At 38.5% G+C, this 27870-nt stretch overlaps 1 protein-coding gene across 1 annotated transcript in view; it reads right to left on the reverse strand.

The window, feature by feature from the left end:
* LOC137603423 (calcium-activated potassium channel subunit alpha-1a) overlaps positions 1-27870 on the reverse strand; it is a 131999-nt gene that overhangs the window by 28696 nt on the left and 75433 nt on the right. Inside the window, exons 6-20 of the mRNA XM_068326876.1 lie at positions 21771-21846; positions 21232-21307; positions 20410-20580; positions 18796-18887; positions 13179-13289; positions 12948-13053; positions 12660-12742; positions 12498-12567; positions 11010-11165; positions 10409-10518; positions 10162-10230; positions 9018-9029; positions 6107-6193; positions 5642-5718; positions 4556-4564 (exon numbers count right to left, since the gene is read on the reverse strand). Coding sequence (XP_068182977.1) covers positions 4556-4564; positions 5642-5718; positions 6107-6193; positions 9018-9029; positions 10162-10230; positions 10409-10518; positions 11010-11165; positions 12498-12567; positions 12660-12742; positions 12948-13053; positions 13179-13289; positions 18796-18887; positions 20410-20580; positions 21232-21307; positions 21771-21846 — 1305 coding nt within the window. The remainder of the gene's footprint in view (positions 1-4555; positions 4565-5641; positions 5719-6106; positions 6194-9017; positions 9030-10161; positions 10231-10408; positions 10519-11009; positions 11166-12497; positions 12568-12659; positions 12743-12947; positions 13054-13178; positions 13290-18795; positions 18888-20409; positions 20581-21231; positions 21308-21770; positions 21847-27870) is intronic.

Genomic DNA, 27870 nt, shown 5'->3' on the forward strand with positions numbered 1-27870 from the left:
GACTGCAAGATGTGCCAAAACAGAATTTGAATTTATAAGATAAAATGTAAATATGAGAAATTCTACCCAGAAAAGTAGAGTCTGTTGTGGGCAAAAATGCCTGAAATCTTCACTAATAATTTCCTAAATATTTAAAGGGCATTTAAGTTACTTGAGATGTTAAGTAAAAGCAATGATTAATATCTGTGTACCGCTTCGTATTTATCAAATTTGGCAACACTGAAATCTTCAAAACATAATTTCAGATGTGATTTTCTCTGGCATCAAAGTGGAACAAAAAAAACATACACAGTTTCTCATTAAGTTTAGGTTAAGTCAAAGGTTAAAAAATTAAAACAAAGGCTTTAAATGAAAAAGTGCAAACTGAAAACAGTGTTAACTCAGAGGTTTATAAGAGCCTTCAAAGTAAAGATACACAACATAATTTAACAGTTTGTTTCATTGTTGTGTGTATGTGTGTGTGTGTGTGTGTGTGTGTGTGTGTGTGTGTGTGTGTGTGTGTGTGTGTGTGTGTGTGTGTGTGTGTGTGTGTGTGTGTGTGTGTGTGTATCACATCTTACCTTGAACAATTCAAAATACATCAAATCCAAAAGTAGTATATAACAAAACTGCATGACTGACGCAGCATGCGGTAGCAACATATCTAACAACTACTGTACTGTACACTACAGCAGCACCACAGAGCCACACCACCACTTGCCCACCACATATATATGACTCATGAAATGAACCAAACAGTGTCAAATTGAAATGATAAAAATGATGATGCTTCAAGTAGAATTAAAAGGAAAATTAGGAGATTGATAGTCAGAATTTGAGACTGACCGACAGACAGACACATTACGTAGATAAGGCAATGGAAAGAGACAGATGGAAATACTATGGATAGACTTATAGAAGGTAATCGATACAGAAACTCTAGATAGAGCGACAGATAATGTTATAGATAATATAGACAAAGGGTTTAACAAATAGAAGATAATGTAGATGGAGAGATAGAGATACAGTAATGACAGACAGAGGGATCAGAGAAAAAGAAAGGTACTACAGGCAGAAAGACATAGACAGATAAAGATATAGATAAATAGAGACAGACAGACAGACAGATAGATAGACTGATTGATTAAAGGGGAAATAAATCAATCAATATAAATTAGTGACATCGACACAGACTATGGAGCGTACAGATCCACACCACATGGACGTCTTTACAGACACACACGTACACGTATGGTACCTCTGCGTGGTACAATACATGGAACACAAACCACAGACACGTAACAGCATGTGTTGGGCGGTGTAACTTACAGGCACTTAAAGTGGTTGCGCAATCATGAACAGAGACAGAGGAAAGTGGGTAGGCCCTCTGAAGGGTGTCCATGTTACTATGTACACTGCCTGACATGCAAGAGCAGTCTTGCTCTGAACGGCCGCAATCAAAACAACATGCCAGTTTCATTCGTTTGTAGACGGACATCTTGGCTACAGTCATGTTTTGGGATGAGAGGAGAGGAAAAGCAGCAGGTTAATGGCAAAAGGAGAAATATTCATCCAGGGGAAAGTTGGAAAGTAACTTCATCAGAAAATGCAAGCCTTAGACACCTGCTCCAACAGACTTGAGCCTCAAGATTAAATAAGACACTCATAAAATGTTATTTATTTAGGTTTAAAAACCAGCGTGTCATCTAATTCATTTCCTTTTCCAGAGCATATTTAAATTTGAATTGAGTATAAAAATACCAATAATAATGTTGAATAAAGTAATAATCATATGGCAGTGAGAGGTCAAGTTGTGTGCTAAGGCTGTAACAGGTCAAAAGGTCAAATAATAACAGTGGAAACAAGGGTGAGGAGAAAGGGGAGACGAGGGGAGGCATTCAGGGAAGAGAGGCATGAGCAATGTCTTCAGCAGCAAAACTCATACAGTGTTTCATATATTTGTACATCCTCTATCCATTTGGTTAAAGGAGTGGATCACGTACCTGTATCCCATCATGCAGCTGGAGTGTCTCTGTCCGTGGCATCACACTATTTTACTACTCTAGATCAGCCAATTCATGCTACTAAATATTCAAGCCTGCATTTTCACTGCTCCACTCCCTGAGGGAAGCTTCACCCAATGTGTGTGTGACAATGTGTCCGGACAAAATGTAGAAGATGTACAGTCTTTTTTTAATTGTTCTTTGTCAATTTAAGACGTAAGCTTGAAAGATATAAAGATCATTATGAGAGTAAATTTACAAAAATATGTTGCATGAAGTGTAATTATGTCATTATTTAAAATTTATATCTTTGTACAATGAACTATATCAGGGGGGGAAAAGTGACTGAGGTAAGACGGAATGTCAGATTAGAGTTACGTAACCAATAAAAAATCCTCAATTGCTATTTGAGATACTGTAAGCAGCCACTTCATGTCTGTTTTGTGTGTGTGTGTGTGTGTGTGTGTGCGTGCGTGCGTGCGTGCATGCGTGCGTGTGTGTGTGTGTGTGTGTGTGAAGCTCTGAACCCAAAGGGAGGTAGGAGTAGCACATTCAGAGTGCTGTGACTCTGGGCAGAAACAGTCCCTGGTACCCATTTCCTCATTGCTGAAGTGCAAAGAGACAGCAGACTTATACAGTCTGGCACCTTTACAGGAAACTCTAAACATCTTTGACTTTTGAGTCACATTTAAGAATACGATTTTACTGCAGTATAGTACAAATATGTTTCAGTATCCGGCAAAAAAAAAAAAAAGACAGAAAAGAAAAGCAGGTCATAATCCATGGGGCGAAGGTATCAGGGACTGTTGTATCCTGCAGCATGCACGTGTGCCTCATGAGCATGTAATAAGCATGCAGAGAATGTAGTTTTGGTCTCAGCTGTTAACTGTTCACATTATTGAAACAGTTTTGGGGGCATGGCAGAAAAGTGCAGCAAGGCCATTCATGCTGATATTCACTTCATAGTTTTTACTTGAGCACTTGGACCACAGTTTATGTTATAATGTTGATTATTGACAAAGGGAAGGGGAATAATGGAAAGTACAAGACACTCACATACACACACACAAACAGACAAACACACACACACACACACACACACACACACACACACACACACACACACACACACACACACGCACATACAGAAAGACAGACAAAATGTCTTTGACATCTGACTTTACAAAACCCAGAATCCTGACTAGAATGATCTATTCAGTGTTGAGTCCAGGGCATTCCTCACTGATTATTCAACATTGAGGGTGTCCTGATAAACTGTCTGCATGGATGTGATCAGTCTCCATCTCCTGTAACCCTTGTCTAATCACCTCTCAGCAACATGAAGCTATCAGGGCACTATGTTGAATAGAGAGGATGTCACAACGAAAGCACAGTTCTGATATATCCCCCTGAAGTTTATTTACTCAGTAAAAGTGCAAGGATAAATGATTGAATAACTAGCATCGTGTTAAATAAATAGAAAACACTTAGTGGACAGAGACCTCACTCAATTTCTAACAACATTAAAATACATTACTTTAAAACTGACTTCAAAATTATGAAACAATGTTATTTGACTAATTGTATGCTAAGTTTTTAATGATAAAAGCATTAAACCACGGCACAGAAAGACAACTATGAGGTCCTTGCACTTTTGCTAAAAAGATTTCATTGAGTTTCCTCTCCAAAGCCTGGATTTAAATGTTCTGTGACTGGACATGTCACAAGCACAGCACTGCCATCTAGTGATACTTTACTGCTACGACAATTGCTACAGTATATTGCAGTGCAGCTCGTAAAAGAAAAAGGGCTCAGTGACTGTCCAGATTTGTAATGCTTGGGTTTGGCGTGGTGACATTTCAATTCAAAGGGGAACCGATGGCCTCTGAAACCACCGCACGAGCATGGTGAAGACCCCCGCTTCAGTAAGGGGCTGAGATCATAAAGAAGTGCGGCACAGGAGAGACCAGATTGTTTAGATTGTATTTTGGCAACCTGACTTTCAGGATTTACAGAACTTCCCACATGGCCATTTTCTCTGAAAGTGCAGCTATACACAATACTTCCTTTGACGGAAAACAGATCATTGTAAATCACAGTAGTTCTTGTTTATTTCCTTTTTCTTCTGTTAGCTCCTCTAAATCTCTGATTACTGCATGACAAGTCAGACCTTATTACTCTCCTTCGGAACTTTCTTGGAGCATGACACTAGAAGGAGGTCAATCATGGGTAATGATAAAATACGAGCAGATAGGACTCCACATGTCAAATATGAGTTTGGTTTGGTGAGGAACTGCAGAGCTCATCGGCCACATCTGATTAAGTCACACTCCATATATTTGTCCTTTCCAACCACTAAGAGCGTCAGCTGACTGGGTCGGCGATGAAGAGTTTGGTTTGTGCTGTTTTGGCTTTGGTCTGGTCTGCGCACAGTGTAGAAATGAGAGGCGAGGAGAGGGATGCAGAAGCTACGCTGGTACATGCAACATAGATACAGTATACTATTTGCTGAGGAGGAAAAAAAAACACTTGCACTGCACTCTGGGTAATAATACACCCATTTTTTTACTCACAATAAATCACTACCAGTGAGTAGTTTTAAAAAAGTGGTGTTTTCCAATGGCAGCAGGAAAGGAAATACATCAAAATTGTGTCACTGGTCATAAAGAAACATGGGAAAAACAACAGAAGAGAACAAAATATGATAGAGCAGAACATACTACAGTAAACACACACACAATCCCTTCGCAGTAATGGAACTGTCACCTTTCTGAAAGCTATTCTGCTGTTTTAATAAGATAAAACCATGTCTATAAATTCAATATGAAACATCAAAGTACTGAAGAAGTAAAGCAGTTCCCTAAATGAAACTGTGGCAGGTCTGTTAATGCTGTCAATCTGTAAGACGAGAAGCATGTCTGAATAATAATAAATGTAACATGTGCAAAAGACTGAAATAATGGTCAAAACAAGGGTTTATCTGCATCAGCCTGCAAACTGTTATCTTTAGCTGAAATATGGAACTTTCATTAAATAAAAAGGTCAGGAAATATTCAAGTATCTGCCTACAGTGAAAAGTTATGATTTAATTTAATTCAAGCACACATTACAGTATAGTTCTGAATGTTCACTACAAGTGTGACTTCAAAAGAAATTGATCTGAATTTATTGAAGAACAAGATTATTTATTTACTTATCTATAGAATTTTATTTTCTTTAATGTTACATTTCTTACATTACTGAATTTCTTAATTACTTGGACTTTTGCAAATGTAAGTCCTTACTATTTATTCCCAGTTTGTAGAGAAGAAGTTTTGATTATATTATGTATGCAAGACAATATAACACCCAAATACGATAACACCAACATGTCAAATAAAAAACAGAGAAAATATTGAGTGATGAGCATTCCATCATCAATATCATGAAAGGTCAGATGATACACATAATTTAAATTTTCCCAAAGTTATAATGGTGTTACATGTTACCTTAAAAGCACTGTTCCACACTGACATAACAATGACAATGGGAGGTATAATATTAGAGTAAGATTTGTAAAATTGTAAGTATGACACATACAGACTCACACATAAAGGTTTAGAGTAAGAAGAGGGGAAGACGGGGCATTGACGGGGCAAAATAAAGGTGCAGCTACTCACGTCTTTTACAGCCACACTTCTTAATTCTCTTAGGATCTGTGATGTCATCATGACAAGCTTTGCAGTAGAAAAATGCTCTACAAGTGACACAATAAAAATGTTTACTACTTAAAGGGTTTACTGGTAAAACATCGGGTGTTTGGAACAACTACATCTAACAAAAAATGTTCAATGGTTCAATACAAGAGCGTCCATAACAGCATCCTTTTAAACATTATTTTAATGACTCCTGCAGTCACAGAATTATAAGGCCTCCTGAATAGCATCCATTAAAAGACCTAAGCAAATGAGAAGTTGTGAAAACACTGTATATATTCAGCGGCAGATTTTTTTAATTTTTGTAATGAACATTGAGGCTGCAGTAATTAGTAAAATTAATGTTTTTGTTTTATACTACACTAAACAGATAATGGGGCTGGAAAAATTGGCTTCTGACTTTAACCATTAGTGGGATGGTCGGATTACCTCTTTACTTCTTTGGCATCACTGGCAATAAAGAATCCCAGTGTTCCCTCCTGCATCTTGACATGGTTTCCGGGGTTGATGAGGATACTATGGAGTCAGAGAAAAAGACACATCATGCTGATCAAAGTCTGAACAACACACAGTTCATGTATACAACATGCTAATCAAGAGGAATGGTACACACATGTACAGTCATTAATTGGAACTGTGCTTCTTTTATATGGGCTGGACCTTTGCCCCAACCCAGTTTTGAGACCATGGTTTGATCTGCTTCTTTGTGTTATCCCAACAACAAACATGCATCTCTTATTTTGGGCAATTTGCTGATGATAATGTTGTGCACTCACATGGAAAGTCATCAAGTACAACAGCATATCTGTACACTGAATTTCAATTATTTCCTCACAGAATGATTTTGGTTTACCCCAAGGTGAGAAGGGTGACAGGGTGGTAAATGGACAAGGGAATGAAGAATTAAGATCATGGCTATGGGGTGGTTTTAGTCTCATTCAGATCATCGTCAAGGCAGAACAAATGTCATGGCAGCCACTGAGACAAGGCTATAGAGTTACTATTGTTGTCTTGATTAGTATTTGACAGAGGGATGCAAGGGAATGAGCAGCTCACTTTCATCTCAATCTTAAGCTTATTCAAAAAGTATTATGATTATTGTGTTCAGTGACTGCTGCATAAATCTGAACAATTTGTCTGTGGAAAGTAACGACTCAGTAAAATACAAGGTTGATTTGTTTTCCTAAAAATTGGAGACTAGCTCCACTATGCTGTGATTACACAGTCCCACAATGCCTTTACTGGCTATATACTGTATCATATTATATTATACGCCGCATAGCATGTTGAACAAAGCTGTACTAATTTCATGGGATATCCTGGTCAAACCATTGATAAATAGAACTAAAATATACTGAAACTTTAGCACTTGAAGTGACCGGCTGTATCATTCCCCATTAATTAGACTGAGACAAAAAAAGTCAAAACCACACCCACATACTATACTCTCAAACACACCCACACACACACACACACACACACACACACACACACACACACATACACCCACACACACTGGTCATTAATGGTCACCTGTGGGCAACAATCATCAATGATGTGAGTGTGAATTAGGAAATTAGAACACTGAACTGACAAACCTTTGAGGATCACACTCCTTCAAAATATGAGCCCCGACGAAAGATGGTGATGTTTTCATAATTCTATTGTCATTTTGGAAAAATAATCTTTAAAGTAAGGCTCATGAAACTACAGTCAGTTTTGAAGCAACATGATGGAAAACCTTTTTGTTTTGAAATTGCTATCTTTGTCAACTAGCAAAGACCAAAACATCTTATTTATTATCTTATTTCATCTTTCTTCTGGGCTCTTCAAAAGGCTGCATTAAACACAGTTAACAAAAATATTAAGGGAGCAATTGAATCTATATACTTATCGGGCTCAGATTGAATTGCATCGGTCATGCAGATAGATTTTACTTTCCACGTTCTTCTTGCAAGGAACAAAATATTATCTAACATTAAACCAGATTGAATGGCCCCCAGAGGCATTGTGCCTGGCATGCTTTTCAGTGAAAATAAATGAAAATAAACAGGTCAAATCAAGACACTTAAACAAACATTGCTGCCCAAATCTGAGATTTTACAGGTGTTATTTATCCACAACACTTTTTATAGTTACAACTGGTGAATAGAAGCTTAAGAAGTGTCAAAACCTCATATTGTGAGCAACAAAGCAGGCATTGAACACTTTATATCATAAGTGTCATAGCATGCAGTTACTGAACAGCATGAAGAGGACGATAATCAAACAGAAAGATATAACCACTGCAGTACAGGTATAGGGACAGATACGTAGATGCAGACTGTTGCAGTAACTTCTGTGCAGTTGGATTGTTTCTCAAACACCAAACTGACAGGAAGTGACCTCACTTAAAAACATCTACTCAAGAGACACATGAGCATGATTCTACATAGTGAGTGTGTCACACAAAAATACACGCACACATTCCAATTCGAGCCAATTCTCTCTCTCAACAATCGCACACACGAGAAGACGCACATACATGCACAGACCGCTGAGAACATGAGAGAATGATGGAATGTAAAAGTGAAATGTGGAGCAACTGTGGACCTTTAGTTAATAAATTGTAGTTTGGATAAACTGAAAGCTATCCAAATGTAACAACTCCATGCCATTTCCTAGTGTGTGAAATGATGTGGACAAGATTGGTGAGGTGCTACTGGTGTAATAACACCATGAACAAGAATGCATGCTTTTATATCAGCCACTGCCAACAGCTATGGCAGAAGATCAATTTATTTCAAAGTTCAATGAAAATGTAGAACAGCAGATTAGCAGTGCTTGATGATACATTATTTGACGTCTGACATGTGCATATACAATATCCTCATCGATTAAGAGTCAAAGAAGCATTAAGTACTGTTCTGGCAATGATTTAAAAAACCATGAGTGGAATAATCAGCTTGGCAAAGCTCACAGAAAGTAGGATAACAACTGAGGGACACTGAAAAGGAACTGAAAGTGAGAGAAATAAACTAAGCAAAGAGCTGGTAAAAACAAAACTGAAGATCAAATAAGAGGTAGATATGGAGAGGGTGAGCGTTTGGCCTTGGTACACTGACAACAGCAAAGACAAAGGAACAGCACTTCTACAAACATGTCCAATTTATCTATCCTCTTTCTGCCTGCAAAGAAGTTAGTGCATTAAGCACAAGAGACACCATTAAAAAGAGTTAGAAAAAGAGGCCTGTGAAATAGGGTTTGGAAAAATGTCCTTGGGGAAACTCTCAAAATCAGAAGCTCTATAGTAGTGGAGATTGGGTGGAACTTTGGAAGTAAGATAAGGTAGAGGGCATACCGCTTTCGGCTTCTGTAAACAACAAGAAAAAATCTCAAATCAAACAGTTATCATGGACATTAAAGAAGAGGAGAATAAGACCGTTGCTTGACTTTCTCTGCCTGTTCAGCAGCATATGATGCAACTCTGTATAGACACAATTAAGTAACTTCATGCTTGCAGATTGGGGAGACACCTGCAAAACATTTTATTGAGGTTAATCTGTAAACAAGGATGATAAATCAACATAAATCTGTGGCTACAAATAAATTGCAAGAAGAAAATATGTGTGGCAACACGTATCATTTAAATTTCAAATGAGCTCAAAAATGTACTTTCAATAACTTCAATCTGGAAAATTAATCCATTGTGATGAATTCTAATCACACAACTAGATACAATGTGTCTAAATACACTTAAATTTGGTTTGTAAAGTCAAAATAACTTTCTATGCAACCTTGCAAGTACATGAAATCATTTGAGACATGAAATTAGGGAAGGGTTGGTGGGATTTGGCAATTTGAGATAACTGAATAATAGCACTTCATGTTGTTGGTGGTGATGAGACTGACACTAGTTATCATACAGACACATAATAGAATTGGGTTAAGGAAACACATGACAAGAAATAGAAATGTATAAAATTAGTCACTTATTTGTGAAAATGTTGCACAGCAGAGCCAAAGGGGCAGTGATATTGTTTTAATACAGTTACACTACACTAGTCTGAAACCTGATTTAAACTACAGCAGGATCTTTGTGTTTCTAACAGCACTGTTAGGTAAAAATATCAGACACACTCAGATTTATCAGTCCAGCATTGGTATTTGCCAGAAAGTAGGATATCTCAATAAGATGGCATGTCTCATAAGATGGCAAAGTGGGAGGTTTGTTTTTCTATTGCTGCTACTTAATGAACACATAAAAAATGAAGAGTAAACATCGAAAACATTTCAGACAAGTTCTTGTGTGTGAGGCTACCTTGTATCAATAAGAAAAGGAGTGCATATTCACGATTTTAAAAACAGATATTTATCGGCATAAATATGATTAAAAAATGGCATCAATTGCATTAAAGCTGTAAAAGGAATTTTTTTAGTTGAAATATAAGTCACATAGTAGTTTATTAAAGCAATGAATGTAAAGAATGATCTAATTCACAAACCTGCTCTCTCTCTGCTCAGACTTGTATTCGATGGCGATAAGCAACAGCTTCAACTTCACATAACACAGCCTGTAAAACATGTGCACTCATTAGAGGAGAACATCATAAGCAAAGGACTGATGTGTGCAAGCACCTTTGACTTTCATATCCTCACAGTCGCTCTGTTGTCTTTATTCCTTCACTTCAGAATTGTTAGCTATGCACCACTGACAGTGGGCTCGCGGACTAGGGAATGAGTGATACTTACTCACAGACAGTGGGGAAGGAGAGGCCCACAAAGGCACTGGACAAATACTCTGTGTACATCTCATTAGCCACTCCTTCTAGGTAATACTTCTGCCATGTGTCCTCCTCAATCTGACAGAAACACAGGCATGGAAACGTCACATAAAGATAAGAAGAAGAAAAAGAGCAACTTTTTTTCTAAAAAATCCTAATGTGGTCTGCAGATGTTCAGCCACAACCTCAGCTTGGTCATTATAAGCTGATCCATCATCTTTATGAGAGCAGTTCTTTGAAAGAGACAAGCACCTCTTCAATTTCTAGCCACATAAACACTAAAGTGATTCCATACGGAACGTCACAATAATATATGATGTGCCAGGATTGCTGAAAATAATAATGGAAGTCTCTGTCTGGACAACGTTGTCCAAATGTCCCGTGTGCTGTGTTTGATAGATCTAGTCCATCTGTCAGCAGCGAACCTAGTGTATTCACTTACATCAGCCTCGCCTCCAATACCTGAATAAATTCTTTTAATTTTGAAACAATGAGGCAGCAAAATGCTACGTCTTTATTACTTCAGCCTGTTTAGAGGAAGAGAAAAGTTGTGTTGTCCTCTGTGTTACCTCAATGAAGGACCTCATGGAGAAAAGGTTGGCTAGCATGGTGGACAGGCCCTGGGCCAGACAGCTCTGGGCTATGAAGCCTGCCTTCAGCTCTGCCAGACAGATAGCATCGTCACCCTCCTTCCAGTTCCAGCTTGGAATGTTCAGCAGATGGGCCTTCATCACATGACAGACAGAAGAGGTCAAAAAATAGAGAAAAGTAGACACATGGTTCATATTTCTTTAAAGAGAATTTGGCATTTTGGCAAACAATCACATTTGCTCTCTGGTGGGAATATGATGTTAACTGAGGAAACTGAGAGCTATCTCGTGTGGAAGTTAAATTTTGCTAGTTTTCAGTTAGCTTAGCTGAACATCTGGAAATACCACATGATCATCTGTGTAACATGATCCCTCATAAAATGCCAAATTATTGCTTGTAGTTGTCGTTATCACTGAATCCTGAACAATAGGGAGATGCTTTCCATGGCTATACGTATATCAGAACAAAATGCTACACAGACACACAAACACGCACATACCCACTCATTCCTGTGGTCAATTTGGGACCGGCCAATTCACTTGAAGCGCAAGTGAACCCGGAGAGAATTCACGCAGACAAGGGCAGAACATCCAAACTCCGCACAGAGCGGGACTCAAACCTGGAACCACCTTGCTGTGCAGCAACAGCGCTACTCACTATGCCACCGTGCCGCCAGTTTGTAACATTAACATATTCAACATATTCAATTGAATTTTCATCACTGTGAGGAGATAATTAATTGATGTATCATTACAGTGAAGAAAGAATAATAGCCTGTGATGAGTTTCTTTATTCAGATTTGTCACATGCCTCATTCTTCAATGTGGGAAACCCACTCCTAACATTTGGAATTATGAGTTTATCATCAATAATTTAAGAGTTATCCAAATACTGTATGATTATCCACAACACAATTATAGTGTCTCAACACTGAAAAAAGGTTAAAAAAAAAAAAGTGATCTAGACTCCAACACAGACCACCAACTACCACCTTTTGCCCAAGATCCACTCCTACAACATTTTTCAGCAAAATCAGTTTTCAAACATTCCGCAGACAATACTCAGACAATGCATTGCCTGCGATCATTCCCAAAAAAAAGTCTCTCTTTACACAAGAAAAAAATAAAATAAACTGCCACACTACACAACATCTTATGTGCCTCTTATTACATTAGTCAATGCAGTGAGTAGTCAAAATATTTACATAAAAAAGCAGGATTTCCAGTATAGGTTATCTTCAGAAACTCCACATTGCTATATATTATTTACAGATTGTAAAAGTTACAGGGTTTTAAACTGTTTTAAAATGAATGAAGTGTTTGAACTCTTCATACAGTTATTTGTGTGGCCTGTTTTATGAAGACATACCCCAAGATCAAACCAACTACTGATAGCAGTTTCCACTCAGTTTTCTGAGGAAGGACAAAGAGTAGTGTCAAGCATTAGAGGGCAACCAAATATCTTACCTTATTGTGATATTGCAGCATTTGTGTGATTATTCTGATCTTGGGATGGTAGTTCTTGATTGAAATAACCCTGTAAGATTAAAAACAGGTGGGCAAGTTGATCAAGTTAAATGCAACGACTCCTTTAGCCCCTTTCCAAAGATTTTCCAGTACATGCAGTACCTCATGATGTTGGAGGCATCTTCAGCATCAGGATCTGCACAATACTTGTTGGCTAGGATTAAGCAAGCATCTGCTGACTCAATCTATGCATGACAGACCAAGAAACAGATACAATAGCATGAACTTACATGTCAGAATTAACCGTATATAAGGCTGAATCTGATAAATCTTTGAGGTGCACTCCAGACAGTGCTAGTACATCTGGTCGCCCTAATAATCAGAGGCGCCTCTACCCTCTATACATGCTTTAATGTGTTAATGATTTCTCCAGGACTCCACCAACTATACCTTCACTCTGGCAAGATCGTGAGGGTTGAGAACAGATCCCTGGTAGAACTCTACTTGGGTAAAGTGACGTTTGAATAAGGCTTCCAGCTCAAGATTAGGGGAAATACTAGCAGACAGACAAAAGAGGAAAGGGGTCAGTGAACGCATCGCGACCTCATACACAGGATGTCTACACATTAAACTACATCCTCTGCTGCCCTACACATGGTGAGGAAGAAAAAAATAACTTACTTATGGAGAAAAACAATTTCTACATTGACATCATCCCTGTCCTTGTGTAGGAAGTCTTTAAGGAAGTTGGAGACACTTTCGAGGGTAATATGACCACAGACCACAATATGCCTGGAAGGGAGGAAGAAATAATCTTGAGTGGGCAACATAAATGACTTTAGACACTGGCATGTCTCCCAGAGATAATAAGTCAAACCAAACCACTCAAACATCTAACTCAAATTTGGGCTGAAAAAAAAAATCTTAATACATGTCAGGAAATTTCTTTTCAAAGCAAACAACTAACTAAATTATATCTTGCCATAAAAGTGAACATTTTTCCCCATGCAATGAAAGTGGTCAAATTCTGTATGACAAGTGCAATCAAACACTTAACTCCACATTAGAAAACCACATTAGAAAACCTTAGATATAATCACACAGCCCACAGCGGATGGATTGTCATCCGTTCTCAATCTAAAACTGTCCTTTCAGCCAAACCATTCCTTGAGAGCTGAATAGATGTTGACAAAAACATGTATATCAATATGCTTGTGCTTTATACAGAACATTACTAAAAACGTTCAAAGTGATTTGGAGGTCTGCGGTTTACTCAAACTCTAAACAGGCCCTTGGAGTATTTGACGGGTCTCCTGGCAAAACATGAGGTGAATTACAGCAGCGGCATCTGTCAGATGCTGCACGGGGCTGATTACAGTAGTGAGGAAGTATAACATTAAACTGGAATGGTTATTTAGCTGAGGTTGTGTCCGTTTGACTGCACCATGGGTCGATGTGATTAAAGGCCGGTGTCATGAGATGAGAGTCAGTTCGAGTGAATTATTTAAATCAGAACTGTCTCAACAACAAGCCTTGCGGTGCTTCTGTAGATATCAAACTTTGGTGACCCTCTACTGAGAGAAATTGTTTAATTCTCAGATTATTTCCAGTTATGAGTAACAAAAAGAATGTTTTTTATTGTCTTTGAGATTATAGATCAGTGGTCCCCAGCCTTTTTTACGCCACAGACCAGCTTAACGTTAGACAACATTTTCACGGACCGGCCTTTAATGTGTGGAAGACAAATACAACAAAATAAAATGAAACAACCAGCATTCACACTAGTATTTTGCAGCTTTCTTTTTCTTTGAAGTCATAGGTTCTTCTTCTGTCTCGTCACTGGTTCTTTTACCTTTCACCATTAAATTTTCCAAAGACATTTTTGTTTGTTTTGCTAGCTTGGGAGGTTCAATTTAGCAGTAATGTATTCTGCGTTACCGGCTGTGCGCCCCCTTTAATTAAGAAGCAGGCCATGTGACTGAGGGAAATGTATTGACATGTATCAAGAGTGACTAATAGACAAATGTGGCAGAGAGTCTGGTAATTTTTCAAAATAAAATCATTAGAAGATAAATAAAACAGAAATAAGGTAAGTTATGTATTCTTTCTGTGGGGCCCAGAACCAAATGACTCAGGGACCTGTACCAGTCCTGGTGGGTGTGGACCACTGTTCTGGATGATCTCACTCTTTTTTTTATTTTTTATTGTAGAACTGTTAGCAGCATTCTCCTCATAGAGGAAGAGGTATTAATATCACTTGGAAAGCAAAACTAATGACTTTAAACATCAACACTCAGCTATGATGTAGTTATGACTTAATCTAGTAGACATTAGACATATAATATACACAAATCTGACTGGTAAGTTGATCTACTCTTCATGAGTTAAAATTAAAAATCAACAAGTCTTATTTCCAAACCCTAAAATGAGGAATCCAAACAAGAACTCAGTTTGTTAATTGACATGGACTAGTGTGGACACTTGGCAGACATCATAATTACTCTTTGGAGACTTGGAAGGCAACCTGTTTAATGACAACGGCGTTATTCATAACTTGGACGGATATCCCCGAAGAAAAATTAACCGCTTTATCTGAGAGTAGCAGCTTTGAGTTTAATAACAGGAGGATAGGGTTACCCTCCCTAAATAAAACATAAAACGCTTGCAGTCACATCGTTTCACTGCTCCAGTTCTTGTAATCAAACTAGATTTGTTTCACTCAATCCTTCATTCTAATGTTCTCATACATTAGAAGGAAGCTCTGGCTAATACACTGACTGACATCTGCAATTGTACAGACAACGACTGAAATCTGACTCACTTTGGCAGGTTTAAAGGAAAAGGGGATATTTATTGACATTAGATGAGAACCATAGTCCAAATCACTGAGTGCTCTCCTATGCAGCACCAGATGGACAGGGTAGGTCCCAACTGAAGTAGACATGACCAAGTAATGGGACAGACATATTGAGCGAATGGCAGTTTTGTGAAATGTGCAGGCCATAATGGTTTACGCAGATGTCGCCTTTGTCCTATCAGAGAATGTGCAGCCGTGATTGCATGGTTGGCCAGACTTGAGGAAAGGGCTATGTGGTCTTAATGGCTGATGAGCTGAAATTTCTGTGGGCAGCCAGTAGTGTCTTGAACAAGCTGTCTCTCATTTCAAGAACTGAAAAACAATGGTCATGCTTTCCTATTTCCAGCATCCAGATGTCCTTCTCCCAGACTAGAGGGAATCTATTTATACAGCATATTATTTGGTTTGTGTTGTTTCAATATAAAATTTCTAAATTTCAGACATACACACCTGTACACAAACTCAAGTGTAAATCTAGAGCTGTAAATGCATTAAAGGACTCTCACAGGATGGCACATGTTGCCTGTCATATCTCTAAATAGGTGATTCAAAAGCATCTTCTTCCATTTTACACAAATTGAAATGGAGATACAGAGAATTCCTGTCTTCTGTTTAACCTGAATGTGTAGTGCCGTGAAAACTAACAACTGATTCAATAGAGCGAAAAAAAATTAACAGAAAGAAAACACAGAGCACTTTTTTTGCACATAAATAAACCATATTAACCCAGAAACTGAAAAAGGCAAAAAGTCAGCATGCATATGAGGCAGGCGATATGGGAACAACCCGGGATGTCATCGGGGATGCATGAACACAAAATGAACCAATGGAGCTCAAACATCAGCAACAGAGGTCACTCATTGATACTGCTCTAATGCAACCAAGTGTAAGAATAACTGTTGATCTTTCATTGAACTTATACATAAAGATATTTAGTTAAATTATCTCTTATACATAGTGAAAGAATCAAAAATTCTCATTCTGTAGCTTTTCAGAGTGCTATATGGTGTGTGTAGTCTTTACTGAACAATACAAAACAGACTCTGGGTATATTTCCATCCCTGATTGTTTGTGAGTGCCTGGGCTTACGGGCTTGATGCAGCTAGACCTTAGAGAGGACTCTCAAAGGTGTATGTCAAGAGTTCAGGCAGGGTTTAAGCCAGTTTCTGTGCCAACACCACTGTAGAAGTCAGGGCTAATGGAAACCATGGAGTCATAATGGAAACCACAGAGCCCAGCATGCAGCGGGCGCCAGCAGAATTCAACACTTGCAATTATTATATCAGCATGCTCAGGGTGAGGGCTGTCACTACACTCATGAGTGTATGCTACACTGTACAGAGTAGTTTAAGTACTGATAGAATGAAACGAGAATATAGTATGGATCCAATATGCGTCTCTCCAAGTTCTAAATAACCCTCAAGGCCTGTTTCAAATGACAGCTTCCAGGCAACATCAAATATGGGCTATATTTTAAATAGTTTGCAGTGCGTCATGACCTCATTGTTTGTGTACTCTAATCAATCAAACACTTGTAATCTCTTAATCTCATTTCCATCATAGACGTTTTTGTGCTGACAGCTGCTAAATGACTGAACCGCCGATGGCAATCCTCAACCCACATGACAAACCAACTTTGTCTGTGTCAGGTCCTGTACATGTAAACACCAAATACTAACACAACTAAATGATTACCCAAAGAGCCTGATGCCACTCTAAGCCTGCGCGCTCAGTGGGTATCTTCTGATTGTCACCAGATGTTTGTGTTGCATATCGAACTAGAGTGAGAAATAGAAAGGGGGGTGGGGTGAAAGCAGAGAGTAAAGTGTGTGGGAGAAGCTACACTCGATTTTGACAAGGGCTTCTCTCAACACCCATCTGCTCTGAGCTTGCTGGCCAAACGTAATATTTCATCAATCTTATGTTAATGACAGACAAAAATTATTGAAAGATGTTCTTCTAAAGTCCCTTTTTATTAAGTCCATATAATCTACTATGGTGAACAGACTCGAAGACACCAAGTAAAATTGGCAAATAAAACCCAGGTGACAGAGACAAAACTGCAGAGACATAGATATTGAGCTCCACAGACGAAAAAAAGAAGGAAGGAGAAGAGCCCTCATTGTTCTAAACTCCATCTGTGTGCTGAATATCAGCAGGATTTGAGCCATAGGGGGGCAAATGACCACAACACCACACATACTTTACAGTGCACTGAAACCTCTGTTGCAAGGGGTCAGCTACTCGTAACTAATGAGAACATCTGGAGACAAACTCCACCACCACACAAACATGAGAACCAGGTGAGCACCAAGAACCAAGCAAACAAAGCAAGCCAAAAGCAATTGAGAGCCTCCAATGGGAGCAGAGGCATCCAGCATTCAGGGTGTGGGAGCTGACTGAAGATCAGGGCCAGACTTATGTCAAGCATTGACGATGCGATGGGCTAGCAATGACAGACAACAAGGACTTGGCTTTTTCATGGAGTTTGCAATCAATCAAAAAGCCATGAGACTGCAGGTCATAGAGAACATGCTAGAAATGATGCAGTAAAAAAAAAAAAAAAGCCATTCCATAAAACAGGCAAAACAAACTAAAGCCAAATGAAACAAGAAAAAAAAGTTATACCCTGCAAGTCATTGAGATTGATGATGCTTATAGAAGACCACCAATAATAATGCATTTGCAGATGTTTAAATCTCTCTATTATCTCATTAGACAAATCTTTGGAAGTGGATAGTAGGGATTTCATGACTATTTCTTTATTCATTATTATGAATTATGTACTAATTCATCCCTATAGGCAAGTTAGTACTAATGAGGGACTGAGTCCAAGTGCAATAAGAAATAGGACCACACATTGTGCACAAACATACTGCATAAAAGCACCACAGGTTCAAAGTGAAGTAGTCATGAAAGCTCTATTTTCCAAATTAAAGTAAAGAGCAACAGGATGTTTCACAGAGGACAAAGAGAAAATGAGCGGCACACAAATGGCTTCAGGAAAGCTCTGAAAGAAGAACAGATAGAAGCAGAGATAGAAGCAGGGTAGAAGAAGAGGAGGACAGATAGAGAGAGAGTAAAGAAGAAATGGGCATGGACATGTGTACTAATGGCCAAGGTCTCCAGTCACGCAGTGTGACTTGGTGTTATGAAATAACTTTTTCTAAAAAGATCAAGTAGTCTAGCCCCCCAGTAACTATAAACTTGAGGGGATGCACTTGCGTCACACAACCACACCTTGTCTGGATTTCAACTTACTTTCTGCCTCGTGTTGAGTTATAACTCCCTCCGTATTTCTTCCGATTAAGGATGAGAGCAGCAATTTCTGGCACGTAGCGAGCAAACATGGCCTACATGCATGGAACAGAAAAAAGAAAAGGCATGCAGAGAGGGTTCTACCGCACACAGAAAAACAGCAGAACCATCTGGAATACTTACTTTCTTCCATTAACCGCACTATAGGAACCACCATATTTCTTGCGGTTTCCTATTAACTCTATGATTTCAGGGACGTAGCTGGCAAACATGGCCTAAGGAGAAGATAGAAGACAGAGAGAAACTAAAAAAGAGACTACTTGGGCGCAGAGTGGAGTGGTAAAGGAACTGGTGCATGAATCCAGATTTCTGAGGACAGAAAAATATTAAAAGTAGAACTCTCTCTGGTCTTGTCACAAAAATGAGAGTTTTATGAGTAAGAATGTAAAAAAAAAAAATTTTTTGTGAATAAAAAAAGTCCCGGTTTTTAAAAGATGGTCAGTTAGTGGGAAAGAATTTGGTCATAGCCGATCAATAATTTGGTATATCATCCAAAATCTCTCTGAAAAGCAGAATTCTAAAAGGTGAAGGAGCCTAAAAACCTATGTGCCATGTTTTGTCCAACAAACACAGATGATCTGGCAGGTTGATTTGAATAGGCCCACCTGATGGTCCACAGCTGCAAAACACATTAAGACCCATTTGTTTGGCAGGAAAATGAGCTGGATGCATTTTGCAAAGTCTCACAGCCTGTTATGCTAGCATGGGGTTGTGCTTGAGGTTATTCACTGACTACTCAGCTAGGCTAATATGTACAGAAAGAATCTGTCCATCAATAAGGGGTGACCCTGTACATCTTAAATCATTCTTGGAAAGTGTGCCTATACAGGACCAAGAATGATGTGAAATGACGTGAGTTTAATATGATAGCTTGCTTTAAAAAAAATCTACAGCCTGAAGTCATTATTCAGCGGCTGCTGCTGATATGAAGCAGGTTGAAGGACTGGCCTAAAGACTTCCAGAGCTCTCAACACTGAGAAAAACACAATCTGTCACCATGGCCACAATAGAGTACACATCCACACATCTGCAGGTCATCAGTGAATAGGGGCAACTCTACAAATACAGAATAGAGTAACTGTGATTTGGTTGGATCCTTTCTTTCTTCTAAGAGAAGATGGAGGAGTTTTCTGCACGTGAGTGCTCACAGGTGTGTGCACCCATGCATGTTTCTGAGCAAGTTTCTGCACTAAGGGCAGCCCACCAGGATGAAAAATCAGCAAACGGTGAGGAGTGAGGGAGTGCAGGCTGCTGTTGCTATGGTAACAGTCAGGCCGGTCTAAGCCTCATCTCCCTGCCCCTGTGTTTGTTGGAATTGTGGGAAGGAACATGGGAAGGAGGGGTTTCCTGAAACCGCAATTGCTTTTAAAAGAACAGTAACAACATTATCAGACAAGAGCTTGTAATCTAATCAAAAACGGGGATGGCACACATGGGGGGTGGGGGTGGGGGTACAAAGGAGCACTTGGTACTAGAGTTAAAATGGACAAGATACAATAAGCTAAAAATAAGGAATTAACTCTGCTATGGCAATGATATAACATTTGGTGGCATTTACAATAAAGTTCTTACACTGTAGGAAGATCACTGGGCTAAAGTATATTTAAATATACATAATTATTAATTTTATTTACTGAGGTACCATTGCATCTATCATTTTCAAAACCATACTGATGGGGTCAGGCAGGATATAGGATGGAATAAGGAGAGCAAGGGGAAACAAAAGCCTTATTTTACCAAACCGCCAAGAATGAAGAAGACCATAAACAGGCGTCCCAAGGTGGTTCTTGCATAGACATCGCCATAGCCCACTGTGGACATTGTCACCATCAGCAAATAGACACATTCCCAATAGGAAAGTGACTGGGAATTCTGAAAGTTTTCCCAAGGATCCCCGGAGTTTTCCACCTAAAATGGAGTTGGGATGAGAGAGACGCAATGAAAAGCTGTTTCATAAAAGTTTATTGAATCCAGCCACAAGTGCTTATGTGTTTGTCCTTGTTGAGTCACAGTGAAGACTTTCTGTCTACATTGAGCATAGGGTACCATCTAGTGGTAACATAGTTTGTTGCATCATTCAGTGTTGCACAAAGCTACAAAACACATAAAATACACATTATAATGTAAAAGTGTGACATTTTAATAAAAACGATTAATTGAACAGGTGATAATGACAGACCTTGGTAAATCTGCATGTGACTTTTAGGTTTCTTCACATGCTGGAACACCCAGTCTGTGAATTCTCACTTTCGTGCTCACTAATTAGGTTTATTTATACAGTGAGTAAATGAGAGGACAAGGGTGTAAATTAAGACACAGCCAGTCAGTTGTTTTTAATGAGGTGTCCAGATGTAAATGTTTTCTGTAGAGTGAACTGATCGACTTAGGTTACTGGAATTGGTATTCAGACACAAATCATGAACAGTGTATTGTACTTTAGGAGATAAATATCATTACAATAACCCATTCCGCAGTCTTAGTGACTTTGTCAGTTACCTTTTTTACAGGCTCAGTAATCCCCGGGCTCCCCGAACCCAAACCCTCCATCTACTAACTTACCAAATGTATGAATCCAGCAGCTGTGAGCCATGTGCTTATGAAGATGGAACACAGGTTCACCAGCTTGATGGAATTACTAGATAGAAGAAGTAGAACGACAAGAAAGCTCAAAGTCATTAGACCACAATAAGAAACAGAATGAGATTCATGAAGTCATGAGTAACAGTAGTCTGACGAGACTCAGAATAACCGCTACAGCCAGGAGAAATGAGGCAGGGCTTAAATGCCAATAGACAAGAAAATAAAAAAAATAAGTTATTATGTAAACACGTGTGAAATACCAATGTCAGTATGAAACTAAAACAACACATAAAAAGTGGTTTTATTTTTAAATGCAGCATAAAATTATGATTCCTCTTAATCATAATTTTATCATAATCATATTTTCAAAGCATGCACTTGAATATTGAAGACAGATGATATGAATGAATGAATGAATGAATGAATGAATGAATGAATGAATGAATGAATGAATGAATGAACGAATGAATGAATGAACGAATACATGAACGAACAAACGAATGAATGATTATTCTTACCTTGTTTTCAAGATATTCAAAAACTGCAAGATTTCTGAGAACTGTATCAGCCGTAGTGCTCTCAGGAATCTTAAACCTGAAAGAAAAAGAGAACACAAGAGCATTAAAGGGATATACTAACACCAATTTCACATCGCGTTTACATTAATACATGTTTTTTTTCAGAGAGTAGTTTCTGAAACAATTCTAGGGGAGAAGTACAGAATTATTACATGCGAAGACAGGCAACATTGTGGACAATATTCAGATAGATTGTCTTATAATGAATGAAACATGTCACTGAGTCACACAATGATGATGAAGAAACACTTTATTCTAAAAAATGTGTTGGAATTTATTTATAGATTCAGACAAGTGAGGATGAGCGGTACGTGGCCTACTTTACATGAGCCTCAGCATGTATTAAAGAGCGGCTCACTTAGGGATTATATTGTAGAACAATGCAACACCTGCTTCATTGTCTTTTTATATAACATGCCTGTTCCCATGAAACGTTCATGTGCTCACATCTGTGCCTGTGTGTACTAGAATGTCTGGCAAAAAGGGAATCATATACCATCTAAAATTTAACACAGGGGCCACATACAGTACTTGCAACCAAACACATTAGATCTAATCTAATCAAGAGTCTCCACCCTTACCCCAGGAGAGAATGTGGCGTAAACAGGACAACACAGAATGATATAGTCCCATTGGCCTTTCCTTGTCCCCTTGTCGATGATGGCCTTGTCTCACCCTGTACCCATTCTGAAAAAGATCGCCGCAAGACTTCTTCCGCCTCCACGTCTCTTGAACTGTCTCCAAATTAGCATCACAATGTGTTCGCCGGTAGACGAGCAGTTTAGGAGGAATCATTGTTTTAGACTAAATCCCGTCCAAGGAATTCCTTTTTCTGCTTCCACAGTTTAAAGTGAAAAATCACAGAACCAAGAATATTCTGAGCCTAAAAATTTAAAAACATCCTGGAGAAGAGATAATTCCTGGAGAATGTCTGATAAGAAATCGAACTCAAAATAGTTTCAAGTCAACGCCGGCTGCTGAGAGACTAGATTTTTACCGATTGTCTGATCGCATCAGAGGCTGTGTCTCTCGGAGTAAAATGTCAGCTCTAAAATAGTTAGGATTTTTTTTTAAATTTGGTACAGTGCCTGTAATCCTTATAACCCAAAGAGATTTATCTTCCTCATGTCCCCTTTAGTGCTTTGCTATTAACCCTTGTGACAGTTTGTCTCTGTTGACACACAGCTCTTTCTGTGGCAAAACTGCTTTTATCTAAAAATGTTAAAGCTCTTGGGATTAACATAATGATAAAATGAAACAATACAGAACAAAAACAGTAATCCTGATCAAAAAATGATTGTATTGTTTCCTGAGGGAAATTCCAGGCAACACTCTGTAGTGTAGTTATTTTGCTGTCACGTCATATTTGTGTGATTTTTTTAATTCCTTTTCCACCAAGCAGTGCATTGGCTAGTAAAAGGAGCTCACAGATTAGAAAGGTACAGCATCAATAATTTTTACAGTGTTTTCACTGTTACTGTTGTTATTTTCTCTTAATTTAAAAATGAATGTCTTTGAGAAGTGACTTCAGGAAAATGTGCAGCATTGTTTCCATTAGCGTAATTCCACACATCCCCTCTCTATGAGTTCAACTTTTACCCTGAGTAACCATTTGGGAGTAAGTACAAATAACTTAGGTGTGTCCGTCCTGAAGACAATATGGTTTGGAAACGTTTTTTATTGACTTCTGTACTAATACCGGGTGCGAGTAATAATAGTAGTATTGTAATTGAAATGTTGTACTAAAACATATTATTCTTACGATTTTAATTTTCTAAAAACAACCAGACCGTTTGTCTTTTGCTGAGTCGTGTACTACTTGTGTATTTTCACACACAGAATATGCATCTTTGCTATGCTGGGTATTCTGCATAAAAAGTTTTGCTGGAAGAATATTCCAAAATAAGAAAAACATAAAAAGCATCATGCAAATTTAGCACTCAGAACAACCGGTGATGCTGTGATGGAGATTGTATTTTTCTCAATTGGTGTATCTGAATTTCTGCCATACTGTAAATACGTGTGTGTGTGTGTGTGTGTGTGTGTGTGTGTGTGTGTGTGTGTGTGTGTGTGTGTGTGTGTGTGTGTGTGTGTGTGTGTGCACAGTATGCATATCTTAAGTGGTGACACAAATCAGAGAAGTGCTCCACGTCAGGCATGTAGTAATACAAATGGGTGTTTTTATTTGCACTGAAAAGCTCAATGAAATTCTGTTCACTTGTGTCACGTGTTCATGTTTGAGAAAATCTCTTTCCCACACATGCCAAAGCCTCTTGCACACACAAGTGTCAGTCGACCAGATGCTCATTCAAAAAGGGTTTTTTCTGGTCTGTGCCCACTCTTACTCCATTGAGGATTTGCAAGACAGAACACGGCCTCTCAGTCACGTGTTCTGGCAGAGCACAGGAACCTTCATCAATCAGCAGTCAGAAATGGTTCATCTGGGATAATACTGTCAGTCAAGCTAGGATTAGATTATGGAATACCAAGAGACGCTTAACACATGCAGGAAAACCAACACATACAGCTACTGTACACAATACCAGTTCTTACTGGACCTCCATGTTGGATATACAGAACGCTTATATTTATCATCATTGATAGATTTGTGTGTGAATGTAAATATAAGTCAATTCACACACATGCAATGAGGAGGAGTAAATACACAAATGCTTCTGGCATCCAGTGAGGGATCAAATAAGGCAGATGTACTTGTGATCATGTCAGATGCTTCAAGCCTTTTAGCAGAAAAACACCAGGGCTCATCAAAAATACAGCAATGAACCACTAGGAGGCAGTAGCCGATTACGATCCAAGTCGTCCCAGGCGGCAACTCGAATGTAACACATATTCAATGCCAGGGTATTTTAACATTAACATTTCAGTTATTGCCACACAATCTGCAGCAACACATTAAACAAACATAATTAATTCCATTGTAACATAATACCTTATCTGAATTAATTAATTAATTATGGAAATAATTAAAATCAAAGTTGCAGATGGAATTTAATGATGCTCAACGAGAACATAAGTCATTGCCATATCCTAATCTTTGACCGCTACTACTCTGGAGATCAATGTACAGTTCTGGTAGTTAAATCAGATTCATTCATTTTACAAGAGATAACTCTACAAACCTTATTACATTAGTTTTAGATCAGTCTCTTCTTAATCAATGTCAAATTTGCAGAGGAAGAGAGAATGTAACTTGAAATGCATACAGTGCATGCTTCCTCAAGTGGGTAAGGGCACTACCATACAGAAGAGGGGAGAACCCCTATTAGTGCACCTCCACTACAACTACAATAAAAGTCTTCCCATGAGCAGAGCTGTAGGAGTCAGCCCAGAGGTACTGTAATTATGATGTATTACACTAGTCATGGTGTATATTCCATAGCAGTGAATGGAAATAAAAGATGGACTCATCCAGAGGGAATAAGGGGTCAAAATATATCCTTTACAACCACCCTGGACTCCTCTTATAAAGCCTGTTATGGATGACTATATACACTTAACAAAATGAAAGCAATACCAATTATGGATTGGTGTATTGATTACTACGAAAACCATTACGCTGTCAAGCTTTCTCACAGAGGTGAATGAAGACATATATAAGTAGTAACAGTCCTCAAGGAAGAGGTAATGTCAGTTATGAGTTGTGTTATATCTTGTTGTTTTCTGAGAGTCTTATACTGATTATTTTCTGTCATATCCTAGTCCTATAGGCCTAAATAATCCAAGTAAATACAGAATATAGGACGCTAACCCTGATTCCTGTCCAATACCCTGATTCAGATCTTGATTTTTAGCATGCTCTTTGAGTGCCTCATCAGCGATCTGTAAGACAACGTGCCTTTTAGGGTACAATATGTCCTACTGCAGAGCTACACTTCATTTTGGAACTGAGCCTTTGCAACACTTTATGTAGCCATGAACAGATGGACATGATCACCACAGTAACTATACACTGAAACACAGTCAGGGTTGTGCAAGTATAAAATGCTCTGATTATATACTGTTTACTTATCCATGAAAATCTAAGATTGCTTCGGTATTTGAAGTAGGTCACCAAAAACTGTGCATCAACCATGCAAAAACACACCTCAAGATTCTCTAAACAGTAATAAAGAGAAATAAATCTAAGGTCTACTCTCAGGCATCTTTCAAAGGTAATACTTTTCCCTTCACAACGGCATTCTCTGCAAAACACATCTTTGATCATCTGCTATAGTTATAAGATATTTAATGATCACAAGTAATTATTCCGTACAGAATGTCAGGGAGCAGTCAGACCACGATTTCACAGTCTTTCATCATCCTCATCAAGGCTCTGACACCAACAGATTTCTCGAGGTGAGACGAGGACACCTTACATCATGAATACCAGGGATCATGTTACCTGACTTCATTAAGGCTTCAAAAAACTTCCTCACCTACCTAAAAACAAGGACATGCATGGGACAGAGGGCAGACCCTAGCATCTCCATATTTATGACAATGTGGAGCATGTGACTTTTAATTGTCATTCATTCACGAGTAATACAGAGTCAATTTTGACTATCTTGCCCATAAATTCTGTCAGCCACAATAACAGTGTTGTAACCAAAATAACTGGCATGATTAAGGAACTGCACAGACTGATGCCATGATATGAAAGTTTCAATTGATTGACTGACTAATCCTCATTGCTCTCTTCTAAATTTGGGGTTTTAATCCAGTCTCTAATTTAAAGGTGGCATGGACGAAATGTTCAGATTAATCTCACAGTGAAAAACAAAACAAAACTGTACATACTGTATGCTGCTACAGTAAGCTTGGTACATCAAGTTGAACCAGGATGACAAAAGGTGAATGTTTGCATCAGATGACCTTATTATTACATATAACTATAACATATTACTTCTCGCTTTTAGCTAAAATAGGTAATTTTAGGATTGACAGTGAGTCAACACATATAACACTAGGACTTATAGTCCTAGTGTTGAATAGGACTTATCTTTGCTACATATTCTGTATATTTTATATATTTTTTATTTTATAAGAGCACAGATTAAAAAGAACAGAAAAGAAATGCATGTTTACCTTCATATGCTGACATATTCCTGTATGTTTCTCAAACTGTGCTTAATTTCATAGCTTTGCATTCTCACTTAACCACAATGATGACCCAACATTATGCTCATAAAGAGACTGGATAGGCATCCAGCTGAGTTTCTCAGATGAAGCATGGTATTGGACACGGTCTGAATGCCTGGGCAGCAGTGCACCAAAAAGGAATATACATACACAAAGCACTACTCTGAATGCACTGAGAAAAGTAGGTCATTACATAATTCGGGGTGTTTTCCACTCCACTCATGCATGAGTTTGTGTGTATTAGTGTGCATGTTTTTATCTGTGTGTATGGAGGTAATACATGGTTTTGTGTATGCTTTTTTTGTGTGTGAGAGTGAAGGAGCCCATTAGATGGCAGTTATAAACTGCTGTGAGGTATTCCAGGTGCAAAGCCTCAACAGGGCAATTACCATCGAGCCTGGAGTTCCAGCACACACGCTAACACACACAACTGCAGTCCGATTGCGAGTCACTTTCCCTCACATTTGCACGTCCACTCTTCTTTGCCTGTGCACCCTGAAACATCAGAGGAACCCAACTCTGTCACATTCAATGTAGAGGGAAAGTTGACAGAGGCCCACAGCAAGAAGCCCTCAGAGACACACTGACAGTAATAGGGAGATGGAAGAGGGATTAGGAAGAAGTGAGAGCTATGGGAGTGATAAGCAGAGGGATGGCATGTGAGGACAGAGAGCAAAAAGAAGTGGAGAAAAAAAGGGGTGCAGAAGAGAAGATTTGAGAGAAAATGGTTTTAAGGAACCATAAAAAACAAGACAATTGATTTATGAAACGCAGACTGAGAAAGGAAAATTGAAAAGTAGAAAATGTGTGTCTGAGGATGTAGATGCCTGGAATGAAAATTCAGGAAGCGAAGTCAAAAAGGTCAAATAAAAAGTTCAAATGTGCTTAAAACTTTAGAAAT

The sequence above is a fragment of the Antennarius striatus genome, chromosome 11 (genome assembly GCF_040054535.1).
Source record: "Antennarius striatus isolate MH-2024 chromosome 11, ASM4005453v1, whole genome shotgun sequence".
Lineage (NCBI taxonomy): Eukaryota > Metazoa > Chordata > Actinopteri > Lophiiformes > Antennariidae > Antennarius > Antennarius striatus.